At 37.5% G+C, this 12,052-nt stretch overlaps 2 protein-coding genes across 2 annotated transcripts; both read right to left on the bottom strand.

The window, feature by feature from the left end:
- Window positions 1-260: 260 nt before the first annotated feature.
- LOC103721083 (probable pectinesterase 8) lies at window positions 261-3,577 on the bottom strand. Its single transcript, XM_008811124.3, has 5 exons — window positions 2,863-3,577; window positions 2,621-2,792; window positions 2,328-2,534; window positions 685-944; window positions 261-524 (listed from the first exon to the last, which is right to left on the bottom strand). The coding sequence occupies exons 1-5, from the start codon at window positions 3,243-3,245 to the stop codon at window positions 371-373; spliced, it is 1,176 nt and encodes a 391-aa protein (XP_008809346.1). The 5' UTR covers window positions 3,246-3,577; the 3' UTR covers window positions 261-370.
- Window positions 3,578-7,060: 3,483 nt separating this feature from the next.
- Window positions 7,061-12,013, bottom strand: LOC103721074 (40S ribosomal protein S11). The gene is made up of 6 exons (XM_008811108.4): window positions 11,889-12,013; window positions 10,415-10,455; window positions 10,231-10,331; window positions 7,807-7,951; window positions 7,625-7,714; window positions 7,061-7,396 (listed from the first exon to the last, which is right to left on the bottom strand). The coding sequence occupies exons 1-6, from the start codon at window positions 11,898-11,900 to the stop codon at window positions 7,306-7,308; spliced, it is 480 nt and encodes a 159-aa protein (XP_008809330.1). The 5' UTR covers window positions 11,901-12,013; the 3' UTR covers window positions 7,061-7,305.
- Between the last annotated feature and the right edge of the window lie 39 nt (window positions 12,014-12,052).

The raw sequence follows: 12,052 nt of genomic DNA, 5'->3' as shown, positions 1-12,052 counted from the left end.
CTCACGAACTTCTGATCCATTGTCATTTGAAATCAAACAGACGAAGAGTTTGCACGCCTACCTCATGCAATAAACTATTTGTCTTCAAAACTCAAATGCTTCATACACCAATGAATTTTGCCAATCCATACATACGCACACATATATACATTTACTTATGTATGGACATATGCATGTATTCGCTCGAGCATGTGCAGTCACACACACACACACACAGAGAGAGAGAGAGAGAGAGAGAGAGAGAGAGAGAGAGAGAGAGATGAACAAGTAAAGACTTCCACTCTCCTGTAAATAAAATCGATATGAAGGTTTATTGAAGATAGGCACTTAGATATGATTTCAAACAATAGTTCCATTAGAAGGAGGAGATCTAGTTAAAAGGTTGCAACCATTGGTCTCCATCGATGTAAGAAGCATTGAGGAAGGGTAAAGCTTGTGCATCACTGAGCTTTTGAACATATGGTGCCCTCATGCTTTGATTTGCACCAGGCCCGCTACACTTGTATTCTCCATAAAATAAAGTCCTGTCGCCAGAAAGCAATAAAAAAACAAAAACTCATGACCTCACTTTGTAGAACTCCATCTAGTTTCTGTAGTTGAAAACTAAAAAAACAAAACAAGAACAAAACAGTTTTTAATGTATACTAACTTATGCAAGAGGAGAAACTAGGTTTTTATCCTTACTGATCTCTAGCAGGGTCATTGAAATCATTCCAGCCTTCTGGAGAAATGATGTCAGTCATGAAAGTGTTTATGAAGACGACACGAGAGTAGGGCCTCCAAGCTCGGCCTAACCAAATTCGTCCAGTTCCACCAATGGTACAGTTGACAAAGGAAAAGCCAGTGTTCTCATCACCTGATGCTCGACCATGCGCGGTCACTGCTCCATTTATTACCTTCAATCCAGCAGGCACTGGGGAGGCTATTGAAATCATTTCGCAACTCTGAAACACATGGATATAGCAGGAGGTTGGACATGTTATTTCTTTTTGAAAAGAAGAATGGACATGTTTTTTTCTTAAACACTATTTATTGTGGGAAAAAAGTGGCTTCCTTTCCATATTTTTACACTATGAATGGACTAGAGAGGAAAATTAGATAGATATATATTCCCTTAATCTACATCTGTGAGTCCTTAGATTTGTTCCTTGCTATCTAAGGAGCAAGCATAACGTCAAAAAATGAAGGCTAATTACTTTCTTCTCAATGTATTTGGAGAACCATAGAACATACATGAGGCACTGTTAGAGCATGAACTGGATTGATTCTAACAGTCAGCTGTGTCTTTTTTGATTCCAAAGCTATTGCATCCAGTGAGGAAAGTGAAGCCAGCTGCATCTTTATTCTAAGTGCACCATATACCGATTATCTTATCCATCGCATCCTTCATGTACAGATGATGGTTTTCCAGAGGATCATGACAAGAAATAGTCTGTCTCAATGAGACAAATTATTCAGGCCTTAACCAAACCCAAACCTCACCTATATTAATGAGCTTAAATGGCATATAGTCCTGAAACTCTAAACTGAGACAATGAGCTAAAAAGGGAGGCGGCTAAAAGGAGCCACCTGGCTTTTATTAAAATAGATAAAAGAAACTACAACTTGGAATAGAGAACAAGATCAGTTAGAAAGAAATAGGAAAGAATATTGGAATCCAAATGAAAAATCAGACAATTGGAAGACAGTTAGGAATATCCTTGATTTTTCTCCAAATTCTGCTGAAAGCTGGTAGCTTTTTATTTCATTACAAAGTATAGACCATTCGTTGAAATTATGAAGACCAGCATAAGCAATAGAAGTGAATTAACCAACAATGTTCTATTTTCATGAGAATTTGGCCTCCATATATGTGTTTGATGTTGAGATTATCAAAGCTCTCTCTAAAAGGGGAAAAATACAACCTTTTCCAATGGACTTCTCTGTTCAAATACATCATAGTGCTTGGTTTGATTTTTTTTTTTTTTTTTTTTTTTTTAAAAGCAAGGCCATGGTGTTGCAAGGTGTATTCTTACAGAGTTCTATCCATTATAACTACAAGTTCAATAGCTAAGTAGACGATACTTTCTTATTATTTACATATCCAATTCAGTGATTAGGCTTTGCCTAATATTTCCTTAAAAAAAAGCCTATATGTCCAAATTTACAATCAGGTGCACTAGTCCTAAAGCCAGGCCAGCTTACTTTATGGACAACCGAACTGTAATATCCACCAGTACCCATCTTCAGAACCAAGTTTTTGTCATGTTATACTCTAGTATTTAGAGATCATGCATGAAACCAGGCAATAAACAAATTATAAGTGCATGGATGGAGAAGGTACTTACCTCATACAAAGACCTAGCATCTCCAAAGATGAAATCAATGGAACCTTGGATGTAGCACTCCTTGAAGTAATGCCTCCCCCTGTCATCATGAAGGGTATCCTGCGCTCCGAAGAACCCGCAACCCCAGAACGCAGATTGATCACCACCAACCCTAATTGCCACTGCCTGGGCTCCAACATCCCCAGGACTTGGTATTGGAGCCACATTCTAGGATTTAAAGGCATTGAGAAATTAGCTACTTGTAATGTTGAGTTGTTTAGCAATTTGAACTGCATGTGTTTCATTTGTATTACTATGAAACTTATGTTCTTGGCGATGAAGTTGGTGCCAAAAGTGGAGACTGAAGCACTATTAAACGTGCCATGCGCAGAGTTGGCAGTGTCATTCCAAGCTATCGCCGTTGAATACAATCCTTGCCCTTGAAATGTAATGCTGGATTTGGTCCTTGGAATAGTTACCTTCTCACTAATATCAACAGAACACATTGTTACTATAATGTGCATGTAAGAGATAAGAAAACTTGTTGCTAGCTTACTAGTATATCCCCTTGTTGATCCAAATAACAGTCCTTTTCTGGCTAAAGTTTCCAACTGCATCTACTGCAGATTGTACTGTAGTGAAGTTGCAGCACCCATTGCGGTCAACACACAGAATCGAGGTCGTGTTTGTGTCGGGTGGGGGGAAGCCTGGCGGGAAGTCGTCGCATATCGTTGTATTGGATTTTGGATACTTGTGGTGGTGGTGGTGGTCTGGTTTTTGGGTGCAGAATGAAATAAGATATGGAAAGAAGGATGGTGTGAGGAGGTCAAGGTTGAGGAGGCATTTGAGACATGGTGGATATTGGAATATGAGTTGTGTTGAGAGCAGACCTACAATGATGGAAGATAGTAGGGTGAGGGAAGTTCTCTTGGGGCTCATGGTGGAGTGGTGGACGGGAGGGAAGAGGAGGGATGGGTGGTTTTAGAAGGAGGTGATGGTTCCTGTAGAGAAGCATGGGTGGGGGCTTTGCAATGCACTTGAAGCACAAGGCTAAATAGCATGCCTTGCAAACCACCATTTTCTTGAGTTTGGGATGTCAGCCAACCTACCAAGCTTACCAAATTTTTCATGGAACAAAAAATAACGCAAAGTCCCAATCCTGGCATGGATGTTGCTTGAGATATTGAGTCCTCTCCGACGAGAGTGACCAGTAAACAAGAGGGTCAGAGTTAGGAGATAAGGGGGTTTCATGCAGCGACCTCATATTGTTAGGAGACTGCATGGTGGATCAGAAAGGGAAAAGGTCTAATGCTAACTCTGCATCAATACGTCCAAAGTTAAATGCAAGCCCCTAGCTAGTACTGTGATCTTGTAGTTTTCCTTATTGATCAGGTGACTGATATCTCACTTATCCTTAGACTTTTTACTATCTATGCCTTCATCATATTCCAAGCTTGAAGTTATTACAAAGTCTCTTCACTAAGTTATATATCATTACTCCTAGAAGATTGAACAAGGACTCGACAATGACAAGATATTAAGTGAATATTTGTCGAGTTTGTTGAAATGTTCTTTGATCTAACAAATGAGTTATTTCAAGTGATGACTTGCAGGTCATTAGATCACAGAGGGTGCTACAAAAACTTTGTTGGGTCAGTGGTACCCTTTAGAAGGAATATGAGATAAATAAAATATCATAAAAAAGGGTAGTCCCTAAATATGGTAGGGAAGGAAGCAGGAGTAACCCAACCGGAAAGAAAGTATATTAAAAAAAAAAGGAGATATCAATGTAACATGAAACCTATTCTTAGGTAAACCTAAAATTTAATAGCAAAGAAGGAGGCTGAATGAATAGATGATAGCATTTGTTGGGCATCTTAGAATGTACTTAACTTGGTTTCCCAGCTGATGAAGTCATGTGGTAGTTTGTGTGAAACCTAAAATCAGAAACAGTTGTAAGGAAGATTACTGGTTTGAAACAGATTGGAGAGCTCCTTCGTGTGTGTGTGTGTCTATATATATATATATATACCTACCTCTTTTTTTGAGTTTTGCATTAGTTCATTTTTTTTAAGAACATCCATTTTTAAAATGTCAATGTCAGAGATTTCTCCTTGTGTCTGTAATCTATTTACTAATCAGAAATATTTCATATAATACCGAAGCAAAACTCTTTTTTTTTCCTTTGAGAAGAAAATAGACAATGGTCATCGATAATTTATTGTGATTATGAATTATGGGGAAGGCTAGAGCTGAACCAAGATCTTTTGTTTCCAACACCAAAAAATTTTATCAACTTAACTTAATATCAAGACTGATCTTGTCTCTGTAAAACGTGTCCTCTATTCCTTTAATGAAGAATCTACTGACCATCTGTTTTCTAACTACATGCATGCTCCACAAGTTTGTGCTGCCGTTTTATCTAAAGAATTTGACATCATGTCACTGTTTTTATACAGCATATTGGTTGGGGCATTTGGTTATCAAGGAACCATAGATTCTTTAAAACTCCTCTAATGTTGTCAGCTAAGTGGTAGAATTTTGTTTTTTTCTGAAGACTAGCCAAAAGCCAAGAGCCAACTCCTGTCTTGCCAAGTTGAAGATTTTCTCTACTGCTTTATGGTTGAATCTTTCCTTTTTGTCATTTTTCCTTCTACCTTTCTCTTCTTTTAATTCCTCTTCTCTCTTGTCCTCGTATCCCTTTTCTGTACTCTCTGTTGGTTATGACTTTCATACTTCTAACAAGTAATTAGGCTTTGACCTAATCTTTCTCAAAAAAAAAAAGAAAAAAAAAACTCTGCAAAAGAGTTTAAGAGAACTTACTAAGATCAATTTATTATATAACCAAAAACTAGTATCAATTAATGGAAACTTGTAATCATATATTGTAATCTTGAGCTAATTTCAATAAAGATGAGGTGCTTAAAATTAATTCTTAAAATTGGTCCATCATGATATGTCCCTTAATAAGTTAAGGCTTAGGAATTTCAAATTTCAATAGTCTTGTTTTTGTTTTTGCTGTTTATATCTTGTCATTTTGTCAACCTAATACTTGAGCGTATTTAGACCTTCTGATGAACATCATTAATTATTAGACTAACAACCTACAGAAGAGAATTACGTAATTCTACTAACCAACACGGTATTTTTTCACTTCCTAAATGGACAAGAGATAATGATCTGATGATTACATGTTTCTTCAATTGATCAGGTAAAAGTAGACATCTCCATTTACTTCATTTGCATGCAATTTAGCTGGTAAATTCAACATCGATTATGGATTCATGCGACGCAAAAGTTGTGGAGAGTAGAATGGAGAAGGAAGCAAGAGTGCAATTGGGAGATTCCAGAATCCCATAATTTCATGAAAGCAGGGACGCCAGACTCCTTTTATTTTCCACCTTTTTTTGTTTTGTTTTGGGTGACTGCAAACTTTTTCCAAGAAGGATACTCCACAGACAGGAAATGTCGGTATCCAAAGAGGCCCTAACATAAATGCAGATGCTGTTCTTTGATTTGCATACAACTGAATATGGAGCATGGACATATTTCTACTCTTATAAAGCTTGCTACTTCTTCGGTGTCTTTAGCCCAACCATGGCACATGAGTTTCACATATAGTTCTTTCAGTCAAAGACATCTTAAGTTTGTCCAACTTCTGCTTTACTAGGAGGATTAGTAGGAGTGCATCACGTTAAGCCTACAAGTCTAGATGGAATGGAAATCAGACATCAGTGCTTCGGATCACAGATATCCAAAGTTCCCCTCCCATGCATCACATATACCTTGAACTTATGTTTTCGCCGGCAGTGAGTCCTCCAGGGTGTGGGGCTGTCCCGATTCCTTTTCATGATATTCTATTTACTTTATGGAATGCATCCATACTAGATATATATGAACCATCCATCACCAACCAAAAAAAAAAAACATGTTTCCATGGGAGTCCATAATTCCACATCTGTATCCACCAAAAGGCATAAAAGAGTCGATCCAGATGTCCCAACCCAATCTGAGATTGATCTTATACTCCTTCCAAAATTGATATTATTGTTCTTGTAGTAGCTGACATCTGTGCACAAGGGAGTATCAAGAGGAAAGCCTTCCATAAGTATACAAGGGATCATCCAGGAGGGACCTTGCATGGAGAAAATGTTGCACAGATAAATATTAGGATAGCGAAATGCTCGCAAAAATTGCAAGGCACGCTGCTGGAACCTTGCTTCACCTCCCAGACTTTGTCATATACTGAAAGCAAATTATTGGTGCAAGAAGAATCCCATCAGCTTGTTGAACTAGACATAAAAATTTCTATTGGAGACTTCTTATGAACTAAGCAAGCTGGTTGACAATATTCTTCTCTTCAATGAAGAGAGAGAGAGAGAGAATGTAATCTAAAGGTCTACAATATTACTCTCTTCAGTGAAAACAAACACAAAGAAACCTGAACAAGCTGAGGACCACTTACCATTAAAGATGATCAACATGTGCCTAATTAGCAGTAATAGAATGGATCTTACCCGTGCTTAGAATAAGGTTACAAGGCACTCCAATAATGGCCTGCAATTTTTTTACTTGACACACTCACCATGGCCTCTGAGGTGAAACTATGACAGATTGACACACAGGGCTTAATGATAGCTGTCAGCATGCAACATTGCAAAAGACTGCTCATACTAATACACTGCAAGCAGCTGCGAGGCTCACAACAACAACAACAACAACAACAAAAATCTCATCTTCTGAACCATGCAACAGTCCCAAAAAAGCTTTGCTTGTATCTTTTCATAAGTAGAATTTGTATTGGGTGGAAATCCAAAAAGTTTACTGTTTAAACAGTGAGTTTCATCATTCAGAATGAGAAACACAGAACCAGCATTACAGCGAGTTTTAAAAGAGATAAAAGAGAAGGTCAAATGGCATTAGTTCAATCCAACAGCTCTACTCAAAACTGAATCTACTTCAACCAAATGCAATCTGTAAGAAAATGATGTTAAAAACTTCAGACTGCAGCAAAGGCCTTCTTCCCACCCCCTTTTGATCCAGCTGGAATAACTTTCAGAACATTGAACCTCACAGTCTTGGACAATGGCCTGAAAGAAAAGGTGATTCATATGATATAGGATACAGTGATTGTGAAGCAATGTGCAAAATGAAGTGAGCTTTATAAGAGCCATATTATAGACAATTTAACTAAACTAACCCTATCATATAAATAAAACAAAACATATTCACTTAGTACCATAGCTGAACTCAAAGTAAATGAAGTAAGGTCATTTAAAACCTTAAAAGCATTATGGTTGGTAGATCACAGGGCATACCTGCACTGGCCAATGATAACATGGTCCCCTTCCTTCACACGGAAGCATGGGGATACGTGTGCTGCGATATTGGAATGCCTCTTCTCATACCTGGCAGACAAAATAGTCATTTCATTATCATATGGCGAAATAACTTGTTTGGAAAACACCAAAACATTTAAAAAAACTGCCAATTGGATTACCTCTGATACTTCTTCACATAGTGGAGGTAATTTCTACGGACGATGATAGTTCTGTTCATCTTTGCACTATGGCATGTGCCAGCTAAAATGCGACCCCTAATAGATACGGTGCCAGTGAATGGGCATTTCTTATCAATGTATGTTCCTACACGAAAAAAAACATAAATGTTAAACTAGGGATCTCTATTTTGCATGAAATACCATAGTCAAGGATAATTGGGGTACCCGACAGCTTATTACATAATAATTTGAGTAGGACAATAGACTAGAAAACTGTAGGCGATCCTCCTGTGGCCCTATCTGGCCCAAAAATCCAATTAAAAAGTAACTTATCTGAAAAATGCTTAACCAGCATTTATGACCTTTCTAGATTTTATACAGCATCCGTGTCTAATTAAGTTACCAAGTAACCTGTAGAATATAGATCAGAAATGAAGTCTCCATCTCATTTTTTTTTTATCAATACATCTTTTAAAGAAACATTGTAAGACCAGTAGCTCTACCCAACTGCTCTTGCTTCTTATTAAGGATTTTAATGAAGATAAAATTAATAGAAGATGTGGAAACCCAAATAATGAAACAAACTATTCATATAGACATAACCACACGACTCCAGGTCTAAGATAATGCTTCCTTGTTAGAAGTTAAACAAGTGAGTAGTAATTTAATTCTATATCATCCTATGACAATATATATATATATAACTGAGAAAACAAAAGAAATGTACCTCTTATTCCTAGGATGACAGAAATATTTGTAAATCACATATGTACATAGAAAAATACTAATAGACAAAAAGGTAGATGTTGTGTATGAGGCAACATGTGAAGAAAACAAAACAAAATGAAAAAGATGCATGTTCTACCGTTATCTATTCTACTATTAAAAGGAAACTCCAACAATGCCTCTGTACATGAGGCTTTGCTCCATGTGTCTCCAATATCCATTTCCCAAAATACCCTTTCATACACACGTGTTTCCTACCCACATGTTTCCCAGCATCGCATATCATGTGCGGCAGTAGCACAGACGTAATAATTTCTTTGTGAAGAAAGGAAACTTCCTAAGGTGCATGCAATAGGATACAGCTACATTATAAAGAAAACCTAATAGATGAACCACTGAAGGACAGGATCAACAATCATGTAAAACAGAAAGCAAAAACAGCAGAATGGAAGTCATGCAGAAGGAATTGAGGCAAACTGATACACATAACCTTTGACATGATTGAGTGGAGAAGCAATGGCTACACTTCAATAAGCCAACTAGGATATGCATGATCATTGGTTGATGTTAATTGTCATAGTTCCCAATGTAACATGAGATATGCCAATGATTTAATGATAATGCGTCCTAAAGTAAAGATGAGGTATGCCATTGATATCTGGTTCAAAATGTTCGTCAATAAAGAGAGCCCAACAAAACAAGCTAAATGTACCAGAAATGAATTAGAGAAGATGAAGGAGTTGCACCAATTAAAGACAAGGTGATGGAGAACCAGTTGAGATGGTATGGCCATGCACAGCAAAGATTCAAGAAGGAACCAATAAGAAGAGGTAGTGTAATCTTTGTCAAAGAATCTAGTCAACACAGACCTATAATGACATGGACAGGTGAATGTGAAAACAAAAAGAGTTCGCAAATGAAGGCTCGAGAGGTGAGGATCTTGCAAATCAAGCATAGGTAACATGGTTGACTTAAGATCCAAGGACCTGCAAGATCCATATGCAGCGTATCAAGATTGATCCAATTACAGTTGTGTTTATGGAGTTGTATGCTTCTATGCAAAGATTAGTGGCATGAACCAAGTGCAGAAGCATCCTCACTTGGCATGCCTTGAGATGACATTAATAACTGCCAACTAGTCAATAATCACATGGCACTGTTGTCACTAAGGTCCATTGGGTCAACTTGCCATCTCTTCAAAATCATAAGAAACCAATCACAGAAAAGAAATCAAACCACTGAAAAAATGAGAGCATAAACAGTACAACGAGATAGTTGAGGAAAAGAAAAGGCTAGTTTAACCTTCAAACCAAGGATAGCATGAGAAAGTTCTCCATGGTGTAGCACCTCATGATCTTCAACTTAAGAAAACAAAAAATGGTTGAGATATATGACAGGCTTAAAGGCAAAAAAAAGCACCATTGTATGCATATTTTCAGTTGGTTGCTTGTGGTATAAAACCTCATTTTCATCTACTTATGGAAAATAAATACTTAAGTTTTGTATCTTTATCATCAAAGATTGCTGTAGATGGGAACCTCCAATCAAAAAGAAAAAGAAAGAAAAAGATTCATTGCACTGAGACATAAAACAAGAACGTTGGCACTTACTACTTACGAAATGCAAATGACATACACCAAAATGCTTGTTCAGGATAAATTAAGAAATCCATAAAAAGAATAGGTTAGGATGTCAGACCTTCAATAGCTTCCCTAGGAGTCTTGAATCCAAGACCAATGCTCTTCCAGAAGCGGTTCCCGCCCTTACCAGGTCTCTTTCCCTTACCAGATTTCTTCGAGCTACAGCATCCCCAACACTTGTCAAAGAAAGCTTACATATAGAATTGTAAAGAGAGGGCAAGGCGAAAGAAAAAGTTTCTTACCAAAGGAAAACCTTTGGCTGCTTAAGGAATGCCCTCTCAGTCTGCATTTAAAATTCATGGATGCAAAGCATTAAAACTCCAAAAAAATATATTGTAAAACCTAATTACTTTCATGGATCTATATGCTTGAGTTGCCCACACATCAGATGAAAAGAATAGCCATGAAACAATAGCAATATGATCTTCTCCATGGAAAAGTAGATAAGGTTAAACCATCGAAGAGAAGAGGGATGAAAGAGAATTTTTATTAAAAAAAAATCTTCATTACCTATAGCAGGATGAAATAAATAATATACTTAGGGCAAAAGATTTAAGGTCTAAAACAAAGTTAGGAGCAGATAGACGTAAGGTTTTAATAGGGAAAATTTGTTACATGCCAAACAGCCGCCACAACCAACTCCTTGGACATTTAGACATTAGATTTATAAACTTTTATATAATATCGGAAGCACATCAGTCTGTGTGGTCATTAACCACATCAACGAAGATGTCCTTTGGAGAAAAACAGATTGTATGTTAATTGTGATAAAACCAATGTTTGAAAGACTGTAGCCAGTGGATGAAAGGTCAGGACCATCACACAACAACATGTTTGGCAGGTGGCAAGATGTACCCAAAACAAAAATAATAAACTTAGAAAACTTATAGGTATAGGGAGAAATCTAGAAAAGTTAGTCCAAAACACGAAACATAGTATATCAAATAAGTCATGGGAAGTCAAGGGAAAGTACCAAGTACCAACTTGGCGACATTTGATAATAGCACCATAAATTGATTAGGGGGCATTTTTTTCCAAAGCACTGGATCAGAACAGCTATTGTCGTCAAACTTTTGAATTTTCCAAGAATTAGCATGCAAGAGAAAGATTTGTTTTTTCCCTTTGCATCAGGAAACAAATATTACCTCCCATCTACAATATATGAATCATATACTCTCAACTGCATAAAAATTGAGTTTGCTGATAATTCTTTTTCGCATGTAAAGCCCCCAATCAACTACCTTGATGAAAAACTACAAAGAGGATATAAACATAATGCAAGCAAGAAGCAGAATTATTTCCCTGAATTGAAGAAAACAATGAGGGAGTCTATTTAATTCAAACTATATCTAAAACCTAAACCAGGCGCACCCCAAACATGAGAAATCTTAAAGATTCAAACTTTCTTAGTAATTAATCGGTTTCCAGAATACCTACTTCCTTTCTAACGAATTGGAGCTCATCTCTCCCCGATTCTTGGGGAGCTAATACCCGATTCAGAAAGTCACATCATTCCCTCTAGGCCCTTATATTTAACCATTTTCTGTGAGAAATCTTCCCCCTATAAAGTCCTACGGATCCAGATCATTGGTATTTCAACAACTAACGCCAGCATACAGAACGCTAATGTATGGAGGAAAAGAGAAGCCATGGAATGACAGAGAGAGAGAGAGAGGAGAAAGGAGAAGACAAAAGGAAAAGGGAGAGAGAAAATACCTGCTCCGCCATTATTGAACGAACGAGGAGGAGCGAGAGAAGAGAGAGAGAGAGAGAGAGGAGAGAGAGAGGCGAACGGTGGGATAAAGGAAGGGGCCGGAGAAACCCTAGTGGTATACAAATACTGATTAGGGTTTCCGGCTGTCGATGGGCTGGGTCAAGCC

Source organism: Phoenix dactylifera, chromosome 1 (genome assembly GCF_009389715.1).
Source record: "Phoenix dactylifera cultivar Barhee BC4 chromosome 1, palm_55x_up_171113_PBpolish2nd_filt_p, whole genome shotgun sequence".
Taxonomy (NCBI): Eukaryota; Viridiplantae; Streptophyta; class Magnoliopsida; order Arecales; family Arecaceae; genus Phoenix; species Phoenix dactylifera.
The sequence above is the reverse complement of the archived record's forward strand: the minus strand, read 5'-3'. Positions and strand labels throughout refer to the sequence as shown.